This window comes from Phoenix dactylifera, chromosome 8 (assembly GCF_009389715.1).
Source record: "Phoenix dactylifera cultivar Barhee BC4 chromosome 8, palm_55x_up_171113_PBpolish2nd_filt_p, whole genome shotgun sequence".
Lineage (NCBI taxonomy): Eukaryota > Viridiplantae > Streptophyta > Magnoliopsida > Arecales > Arecaceae > Phoenix > Phoenix dactylifera.
The window spans coordinates 16,198,686-16,219,437 of record NC_052399.1 but is presented as its reverse complement, the minus strand read 5'-3'; the positions used below and the strand labels follow the sequence as shown (position 1 = coordinate 16,219,437).

At 36.7% G+C, this 20,752-nt stretch overlaps 1 protein-coding gene across 3 annotated transcripts in view; it reads right to left on the bottom strand.

Annotated features, from left to right (window-relative positions):
* The window catches only part of LOC103702510 (structural maintenance of chromosomes flexible hinge domain-containing protein GMI1), a 46,135-nt gene that overhangs the window by 8,794 nt on the left and 16,589 nt on the right, over positions 1-20,752 (bottom strand). For 2 of the 3 annotated variants that reach the window (XM_039129041.1, XM_039129042.1), the window contains exons 15-33: positions 20,569-20,697; positions 19,618-19,708; positions 19,460-19,494; positions 13,756-13,831; positions 13,482-13,664; positions 13,165-13,320; positions 12,714-12,946; positions 12,508-12,624; positions 12,050-12,373; positions 11,834-11,964; positions 9,557-9,734; positions 9,346-9,454; positions 9,098-9,195; positions 7,455-7,553; positions 7,006-7,072; positions 5,713-5,798; positions 5,338-5,604; positions 5,079-5,264; positions 3,869-3,983 (exon numbers count right to left, since the gene is read on the bottom strand). In XM_039129041.1, the coding sequence (XP_038984969.1) occupies positions 3,869-3,983; positions 5,079-5,264; positions 5,338-5,604; positions 5,713-5,798; positions 7,006-7,072; positions 7,455-7,553; positions 9,098-9,195; positions 9,346-9,454; positions 9,557-9,734; positions 11,834-11,964; positions 12,050-12,373; positions 12,508-12,624; positions 12,714-12,946; positions 13,165-13,320; positions 13,482-13,664; positions 13,756-13,831; positions 19,460-19,494; positions 19,618-19,708; positions 20,569-20,697 (2,680 nt within the window). The remainder of the gene's footprint in view (positions 1-3,868; positions 3,984-5,078; positions 5,265-5,337; positions 5,605-5,712; positions 5,799-7,005; positions 7,073-7,454; positions 7,554-9,097; positions 9,196-9,345; positions 9,455-9,556; positions 9,735-11,833; positions 11,965-12,049; positions 12,374-12,507; positions 12,625-12,713; positions 12,947-13,164; positions 13,321-13,481; positions 13,665-13,755; positions 13,832-19,459; positions 19,495-19,617; positions 19,709-20,568; positions 20,698-20,752) is intronic. The other variant, XM_026802763.2, reaches the window with a different exon arrangement.

Sequence of the window (20,752 nt, the reverse complement as noted above, 5' to 3'; positions counted from 1 at the left end):
CATTTCCCATATAGGTTTTTCTTGATAAGCATACAAATTAATTGGAAGTAAAGATAAAAGGAGATGAAGAGGAGGAAGGGAAAGAGAAGGAACTAGAACAATTTATCACTTGTTAATTCTTTTCTGGCTCTCGTAACAATCCTAATATATGCCATTATCACTTGTCAATTCTTTTTTGGCTTCTACCTTTGCTATCCTTTGATCTGCTTTCAAAAGATATACATATGAAGATCATTCCTAAATAGAGCAATTCTTTGACCGATAAACTAGAGATATGTCAAACATGACAAGGTGTGGGTATGGGGTAGCTGTGGGCATTTTATTCTACGATAGGATAATTCTAGCAAAACGCCAAATTCCAAAGTACTGCCATGCTCTGCAACAATGAGATAAATATGCCCATTGTAAAGTTTTCTAAACCGACCGAACCGACGTACCGGTGAAGACTGGTACCGATTCGGAACCAGTATCGAACCGGTTCTGAAAAAAAATGCGAGAACGCTTGCGGCTCGCTGCCCCGCCGGGCGAGCCTGCGTGGGTAAACGTTCACGCGCGATTCCCTGCGCGTCGTTCGTGATTCCTACTGCAACTAACGCGCGCAGGCACGAGTCGGAAACACGTTTCCCCACTCGCGCACGCATTCCCTCGCGCGGGCGCGCTCCCGCCGGCCTCTCTCTCTCTCTTTTTCTTTTCTTTTTCTTCCTTCTCTTCTTCTTCTCGAGCTCCTCCTCTGTTCTTCCCTCTCTCCTCTCTTCTTCTGCGAGCAAACGAGCTCTTCTTCCCCGCGAGGTGCTCAGAAGGAAGAAAGAGGCTAGGTAGCGCGACAAGTCTTCTTTCCCTCTCTCCTCCTCCCTTCTCCTCACTTTTCCCCTTCTTCCCCGCAAGTACAGGCCCGAACCGGTGCAGTTCGACCGGTACCGTTACGGGCAAGGAACCGCAAAGGGGTCGGAACCGGATTCCACCGTTGTACCATACCGGTGGAGGCCGGTACCGGTATGGTACAGGTTGAACGGTCGGATAACTTTCTTATGCTTACTCATTCACGTAGAATTTTTATGCTTACTCATGTTATTGCTCGGTTTCACCATATTCATTCTCTTATAAACTTTCTTGTTCTAGTCAATTACATAATTTTGTGGAACAAAAGCTACAGTGCATATTTCCTTGGTCTCATCAAAGCATGTTGGAATCTTTTCCTCTACAATGCACATAGGGAGTGGGGGATTGGAGGTGAGCAACATCCTTTGTGTATTGTAAGTAGTTTATGATTTGGTTTCCTGTTAAATATATTTTTTTCTAGAGCTAGATAAAGAACTCAAAGATGTGGATAAGACAATTTGCTAACTTTGGCGCTACAGTCAAAATCTAAAATTACAATGCAAACTATCTTACGGGTATGCATAACCCTTAATATCTACTTCACCAGTAAATCAAATTGAATCACTGTTGGTTCGCAAGAAAAAGAAATAGAAGAAACCAAAACTAATTTGGTCACCACAAACTCCATTTTCCTAGATATTTTTCCTATGGCATGCATAAAGAATGTATCCACCACAACCGAAAGCTTGATCTGACAACTAGAGAAATGTATAAATGGTTTTACTCATAGGGATTTTTTACGATTCTGCCTAAAGAGTTGTTTCACTGTTTTTCCATACCTATAAAAGCACATTTTTATGTTTTTCTGCCAACACGCACCAAAAGATCCAGTGCCTCACATGTTTCCCTACAAAATTGGTGAAACAGAACTACAGTCAATGGTCTTAATCAAGAACAGGTTCCATCCTATTGAACAGATTTGAAGTCACAACACAACACAGGTTTATTTTGCAGCTAGATGATTAACTGCTTCTTGTGAATCTTATCATCACTTCTGTAGTCCGAAAATGTTTGACACTCAAGTATGGACACTTAAAAAAATATTAAAAATTAATTGAAAATGTTTCACATTTATTTGATGATTTCTTTTTGTTAATGCATGTTTACAAATAAAATTACAAATTTCTCTATAAAATATAGGAAAAATGACCATTCCAAAGTAATGATCGTTATATTTAACTAATGCAAGCACCTCTACTAGATGAACAATCAATCAAGTAGAAAATAAGTACCAAATCAAGAATTAGTGAAGCCTATAAGCTATAACCCATAAATAAGAATTAGTGAAACCTATAAGCTATAAGCTATACCAAATCACGGGGGTTATAATCTACCTGCTTGACACCCTTAATAGCCAAATTTTCTCTGCCTAAAACCTGACTCGCCTCAAAAGTTAGTCCAAGCCTGACTCACCTAGGCCTATGTGGATGCTTGGACATGTGTAGGCAGAAAGCTGGCATACAGCAGTTGCTTAAGTGGTTGGACTCCAAAATGGAGAATCAGGAACCGCTTAAGCAAAGGTGGTTTCTTTTAGAATGGTGACCCTTAAAAAAAGGAATTGTGACTAAAGCAAGCCTAACAACCTCAACCAACTCAACATAAATCAACTCTTTCTTCCATCATTATGTCATTAACTTCTCTAAGGTATAGGAAAACCCAGATTATCTTGAGGAGATGATGCTACTGATGGTCCTTCTTCACTCTTAACAACTTCTCATCAAGTCCCATCACAGATTGAAGTACTGTCTATTGTGCTCATGCCAGTTAAGGGTTCACACAGGATGCCAATTGTTTTCTACAGCCAACATGCGCTTGTGAAAAGGAATCATGCATCTTGCATGCTAAACTGCATTGCTTATTCAATACTTTTGAACACAGAACAATTTTAATTATTTTATACAAGTACATAGACAACAAACAAATAGGCACAGCTTTGCATTAATCTACAGAAAATTTCCAGATCATAACTCAAACATCTACGTTGATTGCAGTTCAACATATGCTTTGCTTTGGTTTCAAATGGTGGAGAAAAACCAATACATTATCCCACTATCTTACAAGTTAACAATACAAACAAGCTCAAAATCCATGATGAAACTAAAAGGGACATGTGATTTTGCCTACAGATCATCAACACATTTCAACTGTCGTACAGATGTTATCTATACATTGCCAATTATACTCTACTCGGTATTGCACAAAGATTATACATTATGAATACTTTATTTCTAACCTTTGATCCAATTAAAATCAAATCAAGGATGTAAAAAACAAGGTATGAACCAGAATCAGTCACCAGCCTGTACCATACATCCTGCAATAGGGGGTGACGTGTGGTTAGCACAGGCTGGTATTGGTCCACTTCCAATTAGCAGGAAAAAGTTAAATTACAAATAGGAGTAGTGAGTGATACAGCGCAGTATGGGTCTTCATGGGGTGAGTAAGCAATCCAGGCTTGTATCACAGGTACCCTATGCTAGTCCCTGGTTGGTAGAGGCATCTAATTCTTGCTTCAAACCCCAAAAACAAAAGTGATCAGCAACAAGAGTTCAAGCCTTCAAGGTCATCTAGAGTAGAAACAAATAGTACTCTGGATGGTCAGATACATGTTTAAAGTGGGAAAGAGAAGTATAGCTTCAAACCTCAAGGCATCAGCCTATACTGATGTATACAAAAGTGATATGCATTGATACCAGTTGGCACACATGGTAGAAAGATACACCAATGACTTCACATAATACATATCTTATCCTTGAGGTAACTACACAACTAAAGCCGTCAATATGAAGATTTCCTCCGCGTATTCATCACTAAAATAAAATAAGTCTCAGATCCTATTTTAATAAAATGGAACTTGATGATATGGAAAATATGCTCATCGTATTGATAGATCATCAATAATCAATGTTCTAATCTTTGCATTCTAGCTCAAATCAGAAAGAAAGTCGTTGCTGAAAGGAGTGATGGAGAAGAGTTTAGATTTTAGAACCTTTCAGATCATAAATTTCTTTTCCAATCTGCGTCTTTTGATCATCGAGCATTTTTATTTTGCCCTCATGTTCTCTTATCCGCAGCCCCAATTCAGCCATAGCATCATCAAGTTTCTGAGAAAGACATTCATAAAACATGGACTGCTCTTATCACAAAAATATTGTAGGAACTGCTGCAGATAGATTAAAGCTGGTACAACAACGTATATATTAAACTAAACAGAAGAAAATGAGAATAGTATGAGCATAAATTAACTAAACAAAAATATAATGTTATTGAATTATGTCGGAGCAATTTAACTATCTTACTGCATTCTTACCCCAGCAAACACCTGCATGAAGGATAAACAGTTGTGACATGCAACTTAATCCAAACTTCCCACTGGAGAAAAAAGTTATAGCCACCAATATTTAGTGAAAAAAGACGATGCACCCTTGGTTTAGGTAGAAAAAAGTTATAGCCACCAAAATTTAGCAAATGGAACTGAGCAAACTCATGCAACTAGAAAGTGGAGTTTGGTAGAAATTGTTGCATGTCCAATGATCATATTATTATAATGATATCCAAGAAAAGAATTTGGAGAATTGGATAATTTCTGAAGCATATCATATCAAACACATTACCTAAAGGTAAGGAACACGTTCTCAAAACAGACAAAAAGACATTATCAGTTATTTCATCTGATAGAGATCCACATTACAAGTTGAAAATCTACTAGCTAGTTTGTTTTGAATACGACTTGGTTCTCTAAAAGGATGGTCATTTTGAGTGGTTCAGGCCAGTCCTGGTTTCAGTGGATTTGGGCAGATTACATTGAGTAGATCTGTTCCAAGGTCACGGGTGCATAAAGACTTCAAGCACTAGTCACTCAGTTCTATACTTTATACAAGATTCAGAAGTTTTCATATGATTGATTTAACAAATAATAATTAATTATACAGTCTATATAAAGAAGAAACTTAATAGAACAATCATGAACATGTAAGTTTGCCTGACAACGTCTTTAACATAATCCAATTTCATGAATGGTCTAAGAGTTCATACTAGGCAACTTTTTTGCTTGGTCTGAGCTTGGATAAATAAATGAACTCAAAAGTTCACTTACCGGAGGAAAAAACAAAACAAAACAAAACAAAAGCTGACATCATTTCAAATATAGCAATCAAATTGCAGAATTCAGTAATTTAATGCATTATCCTTCACTTCACCTTGGCATCATCAATTATCGACGTGACATAGAGGCTTGTCGGACTAGGGATCATCTGACTGGAGTGGCATTGTGATGATTCCAGTAATAGTGGGATCCTATCATCCGAAAACTGAGATTGATAAATGCTAGCACCCAGATCCGTCACAGTGACCAACTCTAATTTAGGAGCTAGCCCAACACAAATCTGCACAGTAAAACATCCAATCAGAAGTGAAGACTTGACAACTGAAAATCAATGGGTTCTCACAGGTCAGAACCTCAATGCTGATTCGCAGATCAGGGAAATGTGTATGAAAAGCCATAATGCGGAATGTCCCTGATTCTTGAGGGACTGGAATAACAGGCACAATGCACCGGCCATGCTGGAAAGTGTACTGAATTGTGCCATCCAATTTCAGTGGTTCTGATTTTATTGTAAGTGTGTGATGTTGACCATGTATGGCTTCATCAACTACACCATCAGAATCGAAAATTTCAAAGACAACATTCTCCAAATGGGAACCTGCTGTACAGTAGCCAGGTACCTGCAACATATCAAATTCCAAGGACTACTTGAGCTCTAAAGTGTCTCAATGCATGACCTGCCCCAGGTCTGCAGAAGAAAGTCATGCAAGAAGAAAAGTCAAACTCACCCCTGACACTGCTCTCAACTCCCTCTTTGCTACTTGGAGTATATTCTCAACAACCAATTTGTCATCAACAAAAACAGAAAGACATACTGCACAGTCCAGCAAACACTTAGAAAGAAAAAAAAAACTAAAGATCACAATTAATACAGCTAATAATGTTTAATCATTTTTGCATTTCACATATAGACTCATAAAATGCTAATTCTGTAATGTCATTTTGAATATCAACTTTCAAAAATCAGATATTCTTCCCATGATGGGTCTGTATACAAAATATCTCAACTCTCAACATAGAATGACCTAGATAAGCTAAGAGCATGCAATACGGAAATCAAAAGAAAATTCTATATCTAACAGCTTATGAGAATAATTATGCCCACCAATTAAAGGTGGTCATTTGTTTGCCACTCGCCAGGATGACGGATTATTGGTGGGTAAAGTTGCAAATGATTTGGTTGCTAAAGAATTGCACAAAACTACAGAGCAAATATAAACAAGGAAGTTTATCTCCATTATTAAATGTACTTCATGCATACTATTTTGCCATTAGTTCTTATACAAACCCATTTTTCAGGAATGGGAAATTCCATCAAATCCCTTCTAACTATTTAAACCCTCCCTTTTTTGAACCAATAATCTGGAAAGCTTATCTTTTCTAACAGCATACAGCATCCACTGCCAAACAACCTCAACCAGTTTCTCCTCACACTGTGCATCCTTGAGCTACTTTGATTTACTGAATTCTAAAACTGTCTGTCCATCTTTTCCGACACATCCATGACAACATCCCCATATATATGTCATGATGGCAGTTGAAAATCACAGCTGCAGTATATGATGCAGTAACACTCGCTGGGATCTTCACAACCATAACAGATTTTATCAAGATCAGAATAAATGAAAATATTTCCTTCAACATGATAGACATTGGAGAATAAGAACATCAGAATAAAGTATTGGTGGAGGTGTACCAGTGCTATAAGTTTTTGGACCCTAATCGAACCAAAAGGATGAGATATTAAAACCTAATATAATAAGGTTATTGTGCAATAGTTAACACAACTATGAAGATGTCCATTGAATAGACAACAGGAAAGCATATCTCTGATGTTGCCTCTAACAAATGTTGACCGCCATATCTTTGCAATGATAGACTACATGCAGGCTATTGTATCTTTTTAGAGGCTATTGCCTCTAAAAAGAAGATTTTCACCTTATACAATACAAAATCCTCTCAAATTTTATTTTTCGATTGGAATTCGTTGCAAAAAAGGAAGAGAGGAGAAAAGCACATACCCTTTGAGCCATAGCCAGCAACAACTTTCAATAGGCCACAAAGGGTCACACAACCATCACTGTTCACCTACAATTAAGAAATTCTTTTTTAGTGAGAGTATATTAGTCATATCAATTAGCTGCTGGTGCTATTTATAACAACTTTCTCCAGAATACAAATGATGCAAACAGAATAAAAACACGAAAAAATTAGAAACCATAAAGAAATTTGTTATATAATATGTAAATGATGACAAACATAGAGGAATATAGGGCATACATTTTCCCTTTTTTCCATTTTCATCTACATATTATGGTATTCAAAAATTCAGTCAGTTGGAAGAAGGGCAACTAAATGTTTATTAGTATTTTTTCTTAAAGAAATACACAGAAAACAACACTATGAAAAGTATTTTCTGTATGCCCATTAGTTCACACGGAATTAGTCAAACATACTAAAATAATTTTACCTTCCGAATTGAACCCATGTGGTCTTGAAAACAAAGTCCATCAAGATGGATGGAAACTTCTACTCCTGCTTCAATATGATTACCATAAGCATCGAACATCTGGCACAGATAGACAACATATGATCCAATGTGGAAGAAGAGATTGAAGTGAAATGATGTATAAGGCAATTACATGAACATAGAAACTCAGACAATTAACTACGACCATAACCACAGCAATAACCAAAAAATTCTACCACTTCTTTTTCAATCTACACTATGGACAGTTCTTAGCTATTCAGTCATGTGAGTTGCCCAACTTATAACCAACATAAGAATTGTAATAATTCTATCAATTTTCCTTATTATTGGGTCCTACTTCTAGTATGATTTTATACTGGGTTTAATGGTCAAATTAGTAGTCATGTCCTATACATGCTTCTAATGCATTGTATGAAGGATTAATTTTGTCATATTAATAAAATTCTTAGCAAGAACTAACTTCATAGAACAAAGGATCCTCCAACCCAGTTTGCCTTCAACTTACGTGTTGATCTCTGAAGTTTAATTCCAGCGACTAAAGCGCCATTCATGCATCGCATGCATCATAAACTTTATATATATATATATATATATATATATATATATATATATATATATATATATATATATATATATATATATATTTCAAATGAACCGTAGTTTCACTATATTGCATCATCCAAAACATAGTTCTGTTCACCCCTTCAACGAGAAAAGCTTAGACACAGTATTTCATGTCATTTTAAGTCAAACTGTATTGACAGACTTCTGATTCTCATGATCGTGAAAAATATTTTACAGAAACCCTCTCACATTAAGATACTTAGTGTTTCAAAAAAGGCTGCTAGTTATTGGTATGTCTGTGACAGTTCAAACTAATACCCACACTTTATATGAGTATTACTATCTTACATCAATTAGACAACTCTTACAAATCAACTACTGGTCATATTTTTCAACATCAAGCTTCTGGAAAATCTGCTACAAACAACAAAAATTGAAACTAGCACCGCCTTGTAAATTTCTTTCAAGACAACATTGATGGGACCAAGCAACGCATGCTGAACCGGTCCGTATCGGCCGGTTCAGCCCGTACCGAACTAGTCCGGTCTCTGACTAGTCCGGTTCGACCTTAAAAAATAGATCCGACCCTTATGAGGCTGGAACCAAGCAGTATCGGGCCGGAACAGGCCGAAACTAGATGTGGATAGGAACTGGTGCGAACCGGTCAGTTCGGACGGGTTCACCATAGCGCGCCCGCATGCCCTGAGGGCAGCGCGCGCGGCGTGCTGGGCTATGCATACCAGTTCGGCATCGGTCCTAACCGGTCCGATAGACAACCGGTACTGGTTCAGCATACCTTGGATGAGAGTAACCTCACAAACAACAAATATCTTGTGCTTAAGATTGTATTAGCATCATATCAGACAACGCCTAACGATCATTATATAAAGAACTCATGAGCACCAAGTAGCATAAGCAAGATATTAAGCTAACATCACAAAATTATGTGCTGCACATGTGTAAACAAGATAATTGCTATGATCAAATTATAAAACCAGCATCTATAAAGTACAGAAAATAAAAAATCTCACAACCAATGTTGTCAACTTTAAGAATACCTCCAACACAAGCTTGTCAATAACTTTGCCAGGAGCTAAATTTTTTTCCAATCCAGGAGTACTTTGCATCTTAACAGAGGATAGAGGACCCGGCATGACTGGTGCAATTATCGTCCATAGATCCAAAATGGATAAAAAAAGATGTTAAAACATATATCTTAAACAAACTAATCGAAAGAATACCAAAATTTATGATCAAATCTACGATTCCGTAAATGGAGAGCATACAATTGAGAAAGCGAACCAACCTTTGCAAGCAACTAGAGCAGACAGAACTCCAACTTGGGAAGATACCTCCAACATAGCTTCATTACTAGGTCGAATCATATCCAAATTATGGCATTCGATCAGCATATCCTAAATAATTTGTTGGACAAATGACAGCACTATCACCTATAGTGGCACTAACCCTAAGAACATGGAAGAATTTAACTAAAACTATAGAAGCATATATCTTACTGTGATTTCCAGTAACAACTGATTAGATGATAGCGCCATCTTCATTTTGTCAACATGGACAAGTTCGAGCTTATTTGCATATATTTTAACTACAGCTTCAGGAAGACTTGAGAATGGAATTTGATTTGAGTATAGATCAAAACAAGCAATGGAAAGGTATGAAATATAAGAACCAACCCTGTAAGATGAATATTATTTAGGATTATTCAATTAAGTTATAAGATATTAATACACAGGTATAAATTAAGTGAACCGATCTGTTACACGGATTGATGTTTACAGTTACAATCAGAAAAGGATCTAAATATTACAAGAAAAAGAAATCAAGAAAGCAGGACCTGGAAAGTATAGGAAAGCACTGGTGATAGAGTTATTAAAAACAAAGAGAAAAGAAAATAAACTGAAATGTATCATAGGGGAAATATTTGCATACAGTGAAGCTGCAAAGCTAAAAAGGCTTAATCAGCAAAAATAAAGAAGAAGTGAGAATATATTGTTCTAGGTTCTCTCTATTTTTTAGGTTGCAAATGTTACAAACACACAGTTGCTTGGACTTCACTTAGAATTCCAGTTGAGAAGGAGTAGCATCATTGCAGTTCAAATTCCAAATGACCGCATGTCCTATGCTATACCAAATGACACTCTATGGTTCAGATCCTCAATGGAAAATCTAGTTCAATTATATCAGCAGAATGTTGTTCCACATGTTTTTTTCTCTTTTTTTTGTGATTCAATTTAGCAATACTAGAAAACATTTCATTAAGAATTATATCCTTTCATGGATCATCAGTGGCTTATAAATACAAAAAGTACAATAGCATTTAGAAGGCAAAGAGAAGATCCATGGGGTCAGAAAATGCACGAAGTATGCACCTCTAAAGTGGCACAAAGTTTGCCCAAGTTAAGTGGCATAAAGAGGAGACTGATTGAAGAGGATTTTACCAATTCAATTTTTGCCATCGTTCTCAGATCGGGGAGACAAGAACTTATTGTCGACCTACTGGTTGGGCCCAATCCACATATGCAGAAACATAAACTATTCGGGGAATGATAATATCATTATAAAATCATTATTTTATCACAATTATGGTAACTAAATAGTCTTTGGTAGCATCAGCATTCATCCTCAAAATACTATGGACACATCATGATGGCTGAAAGCATCTAAAAATGAGTTTTCAGGCAACTCGAGTTAAACGGCTGAAAGAATAAATTGCTTAATTTATTCCATAAGAGGAAAGAGGAACAAACTATTCAAACTGAATAGCATAAATCTACGCAATGTTGTGCAAGGACATGGCCATGAGGTTCAAATTTGAAAAGATGTCAAGGAAAAAGGTGTGCCTTGAAAACCAATATTTTTTTTGGAAAATTACTGTGGTGATGAACTGAAATTGTCTTTGATTGCTGAGCAACAATTTTGTGCCCATGTAACTTGCCTAAAACTAAAACTAGTAAAAGTGTAAAACAGTAGACATTACCAGGACAAGCATACTAAAGATGATATTGGTGGTACCTAGTACAGCATACTTAAATGTGCCACAGCAAAGGGTGACGTGGCACAGTTAGTTCAGATATTGGAAGTTTATATGGTTACTTTTTCTATGAAAATTCATATAACACTAACAAGTAGTTAAGATGGAAAGGTTTCAGAACTATTATTTATATACCTATTCTAGAACTACGAAAATATCAAAACGAATTAAACAAGTAATTGACCAGAATTGGCCATAACAACATGATTTTATAAAATAAATTAGCTATAAACTTTGAAGTTTAAAAGCTTAAAAAGGGTTATCACAACACATAACCACCCAGTCTAACAGATTACGTTCAACATTTCCCCAAGGAGACAAGGTAATCCTATAGCTAAAAGGCCACAATGCACTTACATGCTTAACACATCTGATACTCTTGGAAACATGAAAAACTTAAATGAACGATAACAGATGAATTATCAGCAAGAGGGCCGTGGCCATCACGATAGCTATTATTTATATATTTATTCTAGAACTACAAAAATTCCAAAATGAATTAAACAAGTAATTGACCAGAATTGGTAATAACAACATGATTTTATAAAATAAATTAGCTATAAACTTTGAAGTTTAAAAGCTTAAAAAAGGATATCACATACTATATGGCACATAACCATCCAGTCTAACAGAATATGTTCAACATTTCCACAAGGAGATAAGGTAATCCTATAGCTTAAAACGCACAACGCACTTATATGCGTAACACATCTGATACTCTTGGAAACATGACAAACTTTACCGAATGACAAGAGATGAATTAACAGCAAGAGGACTGTGGTCATCCTGCATAACTCTCCACTTTTGTACCCTTAAATCAGGCTTAACAGTCACCTTTACTTCTTTTCGTTTGCAGCTTGAATCCTTACAAACCTGACAGCCAAACATGTATATATTTAAAACTTAACCAGCAAAATTCAAAAGCCCTGTATCATAAAAACTCCTAGAAAGTACTTACAACTGAGAACAAAAATATATAGACACCAGCTTTACAGAAGAGCTCAGGATATCTTTGCCGCAGAGAATATATATATAATCCATGAACCCCATTGCGCGAGGAAGGTTTCACACGTTCAGCATAAACAAATTCGACATTGTGAGAACCTTTATTTTCATGCATATGACTAACTTCCATGGACATCTCCAGTTCATCCTTCAAAATATATTTCTGATCTAAGCTATTAGGGGAACTAGAATGAATAAAACTTGCTGGTCTAATAACTGCTACGATTTCAGCAGGAGGAACATAACCAGCAATTACTGGAGCTTCAATAGGTAGTTCCTGAGATAAACAATAAACATAAATGCATGAACTTATAACAGAAACAAGACCACAGAAGCATACAAGATCTTGAAACTAAATATGGTCAGAAATTTTGAAAGTCTGTCCACATAATGAAAGGATTGTTAACTAACCCCATCAATCTGAAGCAGGCAACATTCATTACCAGTCAATACATCAATTGCAGAAGGAACCTTCTCCTCCTTCTTTGCTAGTTGGCAATTCCATGAAGTAAGATCAATGGCTTGAAACTGGCAATCATGAATAAATGACCATAACAATTCAAAGATGAATCCAGTATGGATAATAAAAATAAAGAGTGGCATCAAAAAGCACCAACCTTCCCAGAATCTATTACACTTATAGGAAAGGATAGAGAATTATGTACGTCTAAACTTGCATTTCCATCAGCGAAAACAAGAGAGCATCCTAGTTCTTCTGAGAATCCCAACGGCCTACAGAAATTGACAACAAATTTTTTAAGAAAACACACAGAATATCTTGAAAAACCATAGTTCCAAAACAACATTAAAAATAAGAGAAAAACAGACCTGCAAATCAGGCGTGCTTCCCCTATTGAAGATGAGAAAACAAAGATTACATTAAAACCACAGAAGCAACAAACCATTGAACACATTAACCCTCTACAAGTCCTTTGTAAAAATAGCAGACATAAATTGTTGAGCCTCTAAAAATCATAGACTATTCATGTGGCAGTTTCCTGATTGCAATATATCATATCCAGAATCAACATAAATATGACACATATCCCTGCAACACAAAGCACTTACCACCCACATCTCCTTGAAATCCTTCAACCAAGACATACTCTAATGTTGCATAGAGATTGTTTTTTGTACATCCAATTGCTCCTTTAAGAATTTTAACCTTCTGGCCCGATTTCCATGATAACCCCTTTCTTCTTATAGCTTGATGCACTCTTACAACTACAAATTTGGGAAGAAGTTCCATATTATGTCACCAAAATTGCATGAAAGTTAAGAACAAGATATTAGGGGGAAACGATATAAATCATCTATCTATGATAAGAGAAAGACACCAAATATAAATGAATTTATAACACAATAAAAACTATGCAAGTCCATACCATCAGCTGTTATGCCAAGTTTTTTTTTATTGGAAGGATTAATCACAAGAACAGGCTCATCCTCACCACCATCCAATTCTTCATCATATCTATCATGCATCTGTATTATCCAATCTTGATACTCCTTCTCCAGTTGTGACAAATTCAATGGTTTTCCATCTTTTTGCATTTCAATAATTACCTCTAGAAATTCCATACAAGACAAAGAAAAAATTAAACTAAAGCTGCACGAAAAATATAATAGAGATAAAATGAACAACAAACATCAGAACACCTGATTCTTTTCCAGAAGACTTATAACCAAAATTCCTCAATGCCAGAGTTAAGGGGTCGTGATGAGCCAAGTCAGTCTGGAAAAAAAAGGAAATAAAAAGCTTGGTGACAAACAAGTTCCAAGAGATTAGGCATTGACAGTTCCAGGAGGAAACACATGATGCAGAGCTCATTGCAACTGACACAGAAACTTCTGGTGGACCCTAGGATTGGGAAGATAAAATCTTCACATAATTTAGAGATCCGAGTAAGCAAGAGAATGTCAGAACATGTCCAAAAAATTCCAAGGTCATCTTATGCTGAATATGGTGGATGACTACCAACTAGATATATCTCTGCATGAGAGCATGCCAAGGCTTGATATTACATACTTGTGCCTAACAAATAGAATGAGCTTAAGTTTCACAATGCAAATTATTAGAGGTCATACAAATATGCTTTCAAATTAAAAAGATGTTACAGCAGTCAATAGAGCCTTTTTCCCTTTTTTCTTTGCTAGGAAGTTGGGAACATGTTGTCAATTTCATGAGAAGCTTGTACAAAGGAAATACAGATAGAGGCTCGTATCTTATGAGAACCATGATTTCAAGCCTTTGTTACTATGTAAAAAGGACGATTCTGCCTTCATCTAAATTTATTTCTAAATCTGACCTTCATATCATCAAAACAAGGCCAAAAAGGTTCATCAGAAAAAATTGTGAATCACCCTGATCAGAACATGGTTGTTTGGTATGGTCAAGTACATGGTTAAGAAAGAAAAGCAAGGACAGGCCTACAACATATCAACAAATATTATGCATATGAAAGAAAATTCGCTTGCCTAGCCTGACACGTTTTAACTAGCCCAAACCACCTAAAAGTTATCATATATTACGGATTTGAAATAGCAAGATGACTTTTAATAACTCTAATGGACTTAAATAAAAGACAAATTACTGAAAGATTTTGTATCCAAAAAATGCAAAATAATCATATAAAGGTATTCCTTAGTAAGAATAATAATCAGGAAAACTAACCTAGAGCCATGTTAGGTGTCATTTTCCCTTTTATCTTTCTTTTTTCCCTAAAAAAAAGAACACAAAAGGTGAGGTAGAAATTTTGTTTCGTACCACCACATCTGTTTTTCCACTTCAAAAACCATTGTTGGAATTTATGAAAGAATTTTGAGAAGGGCGGGTATACTCCCAAAGCTTTACCCATCTCCCTCAACCTTCACTTCACTGCCAGACAGACAACCCCCATCAATACCTCCACCATCCTCCACTAATGCCACCACCACTGCCTCATCATAAGCAATGTACAGCTCAATCACACCAAGAGGGCCCGTCCTAAGCTCCTCTCACCTTCACTACTAACATTGCTGCCACAAGCAAGAGAACAGAGAGGGTTATGCCCTTTGGGCATGACACTGAGATAACCGATGGGTGCAGCACTAGGCTAGCTATTGTGCAGCGAAGGGCTGATGGAGGTGGAGTGGGGGACCTCTATTGCCGCTGCGAAATGGGGATTGCTGCTAAAAAAGAAGACAAACAAACTGGCAGACTAGGGCCACAGAACTTGCAAGGCTTGCCAGAGGCTGAAGGAGGGGCTAATTTTCTAGTAATTTTGTACTTTTCTCTGCTTCCAAAGCTAAAAGATACCTTACCACACAAAACATATTATCTTTGTTTTTTGAAAAAATGAGGGAATAGGTATCAAGAAAATTTCAAATTTCCATTTTTAAAAACAAGAAAAATAAATGTGACAACAAACACAACCTAAGCTTGCGATCACTATGATTTTACCTTGACTGGTTCAATGGCAAGATCACAAACACAGACACAAAGTGCAAATGATGATCACATGTAAACTCCAATTGTTGCAACTTAAAACTCTAAGCGGATGCAATTCTACCAACCAATGTCTACCGAACAGCCTGATTCAGGCACTGCCGAGCCGACCCGGTGCGAAACCAGATCGGTTCGTTTATTATTTTCGATTCCAGCACCACACCAGCCGAAACTCGTACCAAACTAGCCAGAACCGGTCCCGAACCGATTGAAACAGGCTGGAAAGGATCCGAACTGGCCAGTTCAGTTCAAACTCCATGGGAACCGGCCGGTACGCACTGAGTCAACTCAGTTCCGAACCGGGCGCCTCACTGTGCAATTGTGTGATGCTTTAAAGAATCGGATTAAAGTTGGGAAGTCCTAATTTCCGCCGCTTCCCATTCCCAACCACTCAAAAAACTCGTCGATTCAGCAGCTCAAAAAGAAGATCCAAGCCTAAATAAAGGATACTACCCTCCCCCATTCTCATTCTCTTATTTTTGGAGGCTTGAAAAAATAGCTTAAAAATTGCAAAATAAAGAAAGATCATGCCAAAATTTTTGATTTTGGCTTGATTTTATTATATGTTGTAGATCTATGGGCAATTTACAAGATGACATAAAACTTTTTGATTTTCAAATTATATATAATTTTTAAAAATTAAAAATATATTTTTGAATTAAAAATAAAAATAATAAAATAAATAAATTTAGAAAAATATATAAAATCAGAAACATATTTAGGAGCATGCAAACTACTCTCTATAAAATTTGGTATCCATTCATTCAAGTTTCGATACGATCATGCGCACAATGGCCAAGCCTAAATTTAAAAAAATTGAGAAATAACTAGCCTTTAAAGCATGCCTAAGAGCCTAGAAAAAATATATGCAGCATCCATTATTGGGTTTTACATATATTTTTCTGAGATGAAATTAATTTTTTAAAATATTAATATTTAAATATTTATTTTTAAATTCAAAAAATAATAAAAAATATATAAATAGAACCAAGAATTATAAAAAATTAGTACGTATTACATAATTCAGAAGTAATTTCTTAGATAGAAATCATATTTTTCTGAATTTATCATATTTAAATATATTTTTAAATTTAAAAGTTATTTAAAATATATAAATAAAAAAATAAAAAATTAGTATTTTGTATTTGATAAATTAGATGTATTTTTTGAAGTAATAAACATCATTATCATAAAAAAAATTGCTATTTTTAAATAATTGATAAACTGACGTACTTGATAAACTTGCAGCAACGGAGACATCAAGGAAAAAAGAGTCAGAGCGTGACATTGGTTAGGATTATAGGTAAATGCTCTCGAGTCACCACCATTAGAAGTGCAACCGGTGCAACACAGTTTAAGGAAGAAGGGATAATTAGATTGAAGCAGCACTTAGCTGGTGGTTATCCAGCCGTATCTATATGCCGAAAATGCCTACAGGAGGTTCGGCAGTTGATGAAAAAGCACTTCGCTGATTTCAGAGCATCGAAGGAAAGGGTTGCCAAAAAGGAGGAGGTGAACAGTCGAGCGGCAGAGCCACCTTCCTATCACTCCAGAAAGTCAAAAGAGACATCTGCTCCAAATGACTAGGCACAGATTAAGGCTGCTATGCAGGCGAGCCTGGATGATCAATTATAGTAGGATGATATGGCTAGCTATATGGATCCTCTCCCAGATAGTCTCCTTGAGTGGCTGTGAGCGCAACTGGTCCATCTTCGCCCTCATCAACAGCAAGCAAAGGAACTGTTTAACACAGAAGCGCCTCAACAAACTTATGTATGTTTACTACAATCTGAGGTTGATGCTGAAGTGCATTCGGGAGGAAGGATCGCCTCCACGACCGGCCAGCAGCAAAAGCTGGAGCTTGATAAGCAAAGATCGCCTCCACGACCAGCCAGTTTCGTAGCCAACGAGGCTAGGGTCGATGTAGAGCAATGGGCTAAGTGTAATATTCTATGAATCCTTCCAGCTGATTAGCCACAACCATAAGGGAGTCGATCACCATACGACTTCTTGTCCAAGACATCCTCTCAGAGATATGATCGAGAGATGCTTAGAACGAGGCCACTACGTTACTCAATTGACTCGGTCAAGAGGGCAACATACATTCTCCCAACACACTAAAAAAGAAACAAGAAGCATCTACAGTCCTAATGGAGAGTGTCGAGGAAGAATCAGTTTACTCAGATTCAAAGACTAGAAACAGCAGTTTTAGTGGCCATAAATCTGCTGGCTAGAAAGGGAGCGGAGGACAGAAGACCACCGTTTATGAGACACAGATGCAGGGTGGTCTTCAACTCACCGATAAGTCCTAGTTTACACATGTTGCACAGGATAGGTACCACGGTGAACGATCTGATAAAGCCCGTAAGGATACGATTGCATATTAAAGACGAGCTTCTCGAGGCCATTCAGAAGGACACGATGCAACTACAGATAACCTCGCACGTGTGGTAGGATCTATAGATGTATCAGTTTTCAAATCGTATAATAGATCCTATTATCCGCAGCCACAGATAGCCAATGACCCATACTGATATGGATATGGTGAGTCTAATGCATCTTCATGTGGCTACTACCCTATGCATCCAAGAGTATCTCAGATGATACCTCTCCACAACCGTATTATCAACCAGAGGATACCTCTCAGAGCCAAGCTTCAGCGAGAAATCCGAGATGCATATAGCACGGCGCGCGTTCCTTATGAGATAACCATACAAGACTACAACACCGCTTGGTTAGAAAGGTGAGTTGATGTGCCTCCTAACCAAGGTCCGCCGTACCGGTCCGGATCGGCGTACCGGTGGCCGGCCGGACCGGTACCGTACCGGTCCGGACCACTTTCTTTCCCATCAAAAAAAAAAAAAAAACCCACAGCGAGGCGCTGTGGTTCCCCCCCCAAAAAAAAAAACACCGTACCGGTGCGAACCGGCCGGTTCGCACCGGTACGAGGCCGGTACCAAGCGGTACCGGCCGGTACGGTCTCCGTACCGGCCGGTTCACAGAAGAAAACCGGAAATACCGGTTTTCATCTGTGTCCGGTACCGGTCAGGGACCGGACCGGTACGTACCGGCCCGTACCGGCCGGTACGGACCGGTACGGCATTCCTTGCTCCTAACTATGTTGATAATTCCAACCGGGATCACAGAAACATCGAAAAACATGAAGAAAATACCAAAAAAACATCTAATTAGACATAAAATCATTGAAAAAGTTCAAAAAGAGAAATTACCAATTAATTATTCTTACCAATTAATAGTGAGAACCAAGCAAACCCTAAAATATTCGATAATGATGCAATAATTCAAAAACCTATGAGACAACATATGAAACCACCACTACTCATACAACATTCAGAGGTCAAAAGGGCCTCTAAAAATATGGCTAGAAATAGAAGACAACTTTCACATCAAACACAAATGGTAATAGCTACTATTTTCAACAACAAATAACTTGTGACGATTGAAAATTGAAATATTTCTTACCCGACACAAGTAAATTCAATAAATCAACAAAATAAAGAACAAAATACAAAAAAAAAACCATGTAAACTCTATGAAATGGAACTCCATGATTTTCTAAATAATATCCATGAAAAAAGGAAAGAAGATGATTTACTGTAAATTGCCAGCTACAACTAACCTCACAAGGATGCAGCACCATTTTGCAGAGAATATTCATGAATATGATAAGAAGAAAGACAAATTTAATGTAAATTGCTAACTACAATAGAGATTACAATTACATTTAAGGAAATAATACAAAAAATTGATAGTCTAGGATAAATGCAATAATAACCAAAATTTTAAACTAGCAATAAAACAAATCATAAAGAATTCATAAAGGAAACCATTTATCATTAACATGTAGATGAATACCTTAGAAGGTGTTGGAGAAAAACCAGCATCAGTCTCTGCAACCATAACACAAAAAAAGGAACTAATTAGGCGAACATTGATATCAACAAGCACGCATGAAGAAGCTACCACCAGAAGGCATCAATCTGATGACTTATCAGTCAATAAAATCACATTACCAACAAAGCATTTGACCCTCCTGCAGCATCTCTTCAACAGCTGTGCTTTATCTCCCCTTCTTTGTTTAGCTTCCATTAAAGGAAGCGGTTGCTGCAGAATAGGCAGATGCAGTTCTTAGGCCACACACAAGTAAACAACTGATAATCATAGGCCAACAAATAATTTAACATTTACAAAAAAACTGCCATTCATGTAAGTAATAAACATTTAGGAAGCCAACGTAAGTAACCCCCTACCAAACATCTTAGCATTTAAAAAAAAGAAAGAAAAGAAAGTGGGTCCCAAGCATGTCTGGTGCCCTCGCTCCTTGTAATTTATCATTTACAATAAAACAGCCATTCATGACCGAAAGTCTTCAAGAATCAGACTTAGAAAGACTACAGTCTCTTTCAACCGCTTTCATCTTCCAAAAAAAGACTCCTAGGGGTAATGTAGTAGTGCCCGTTTTACTAATACTCAGTAATTCCACCTTGATAAAAGACAAGAAGAATGTCACTGTTGCTAAGTACAAAAGAGAAATAGAAATCAATGTATCGTGTCTAGCAATTAGAACAAAGTTCAGGAATTCAGTTATAATAAACTGTGTAATATTATCAGCTGAAAGGTTTCTGGTTTTTAACTTAAAGTTGAAATTATCAAGACAAACTTCAAAACATTTGGCCACAACAACAAATACAGAAAATAGTAATACATAAGCTCCAACTAAGTTCAGGAAAGCTCCAACTAAATATCCTAATATTTGAAATAATGAAAAAAAAATGCTTACTAACTCAGAAAAGGGTAATATATAAGAATGTGACGGGATTTCATACAGAAATTATACTTCAAAGAAATGCTAAAAGTTAGGCAGATTCTGGGAATTTTTATTCAGTATCTGCTTCATAGAAGATTTCATATTCATAAAACTTTTGATGTGAAAAATTAATATAAAAAAAAGAACAGCATCTCACCCATCTAGCATCAGGAAGAAGACGACCAAGTCTACGTATAGACACACGACAAAAGTTTTCAAAGTTTTCTTTTATCCCATATCCATCTTCCTCAAGCTTTTCAAGAATTCTTTCAATGCTTTCTTTTCCCTGTGGAAGCACCACAAATTATGTATAATCATAAAAAATGATCTCAACTGTTATT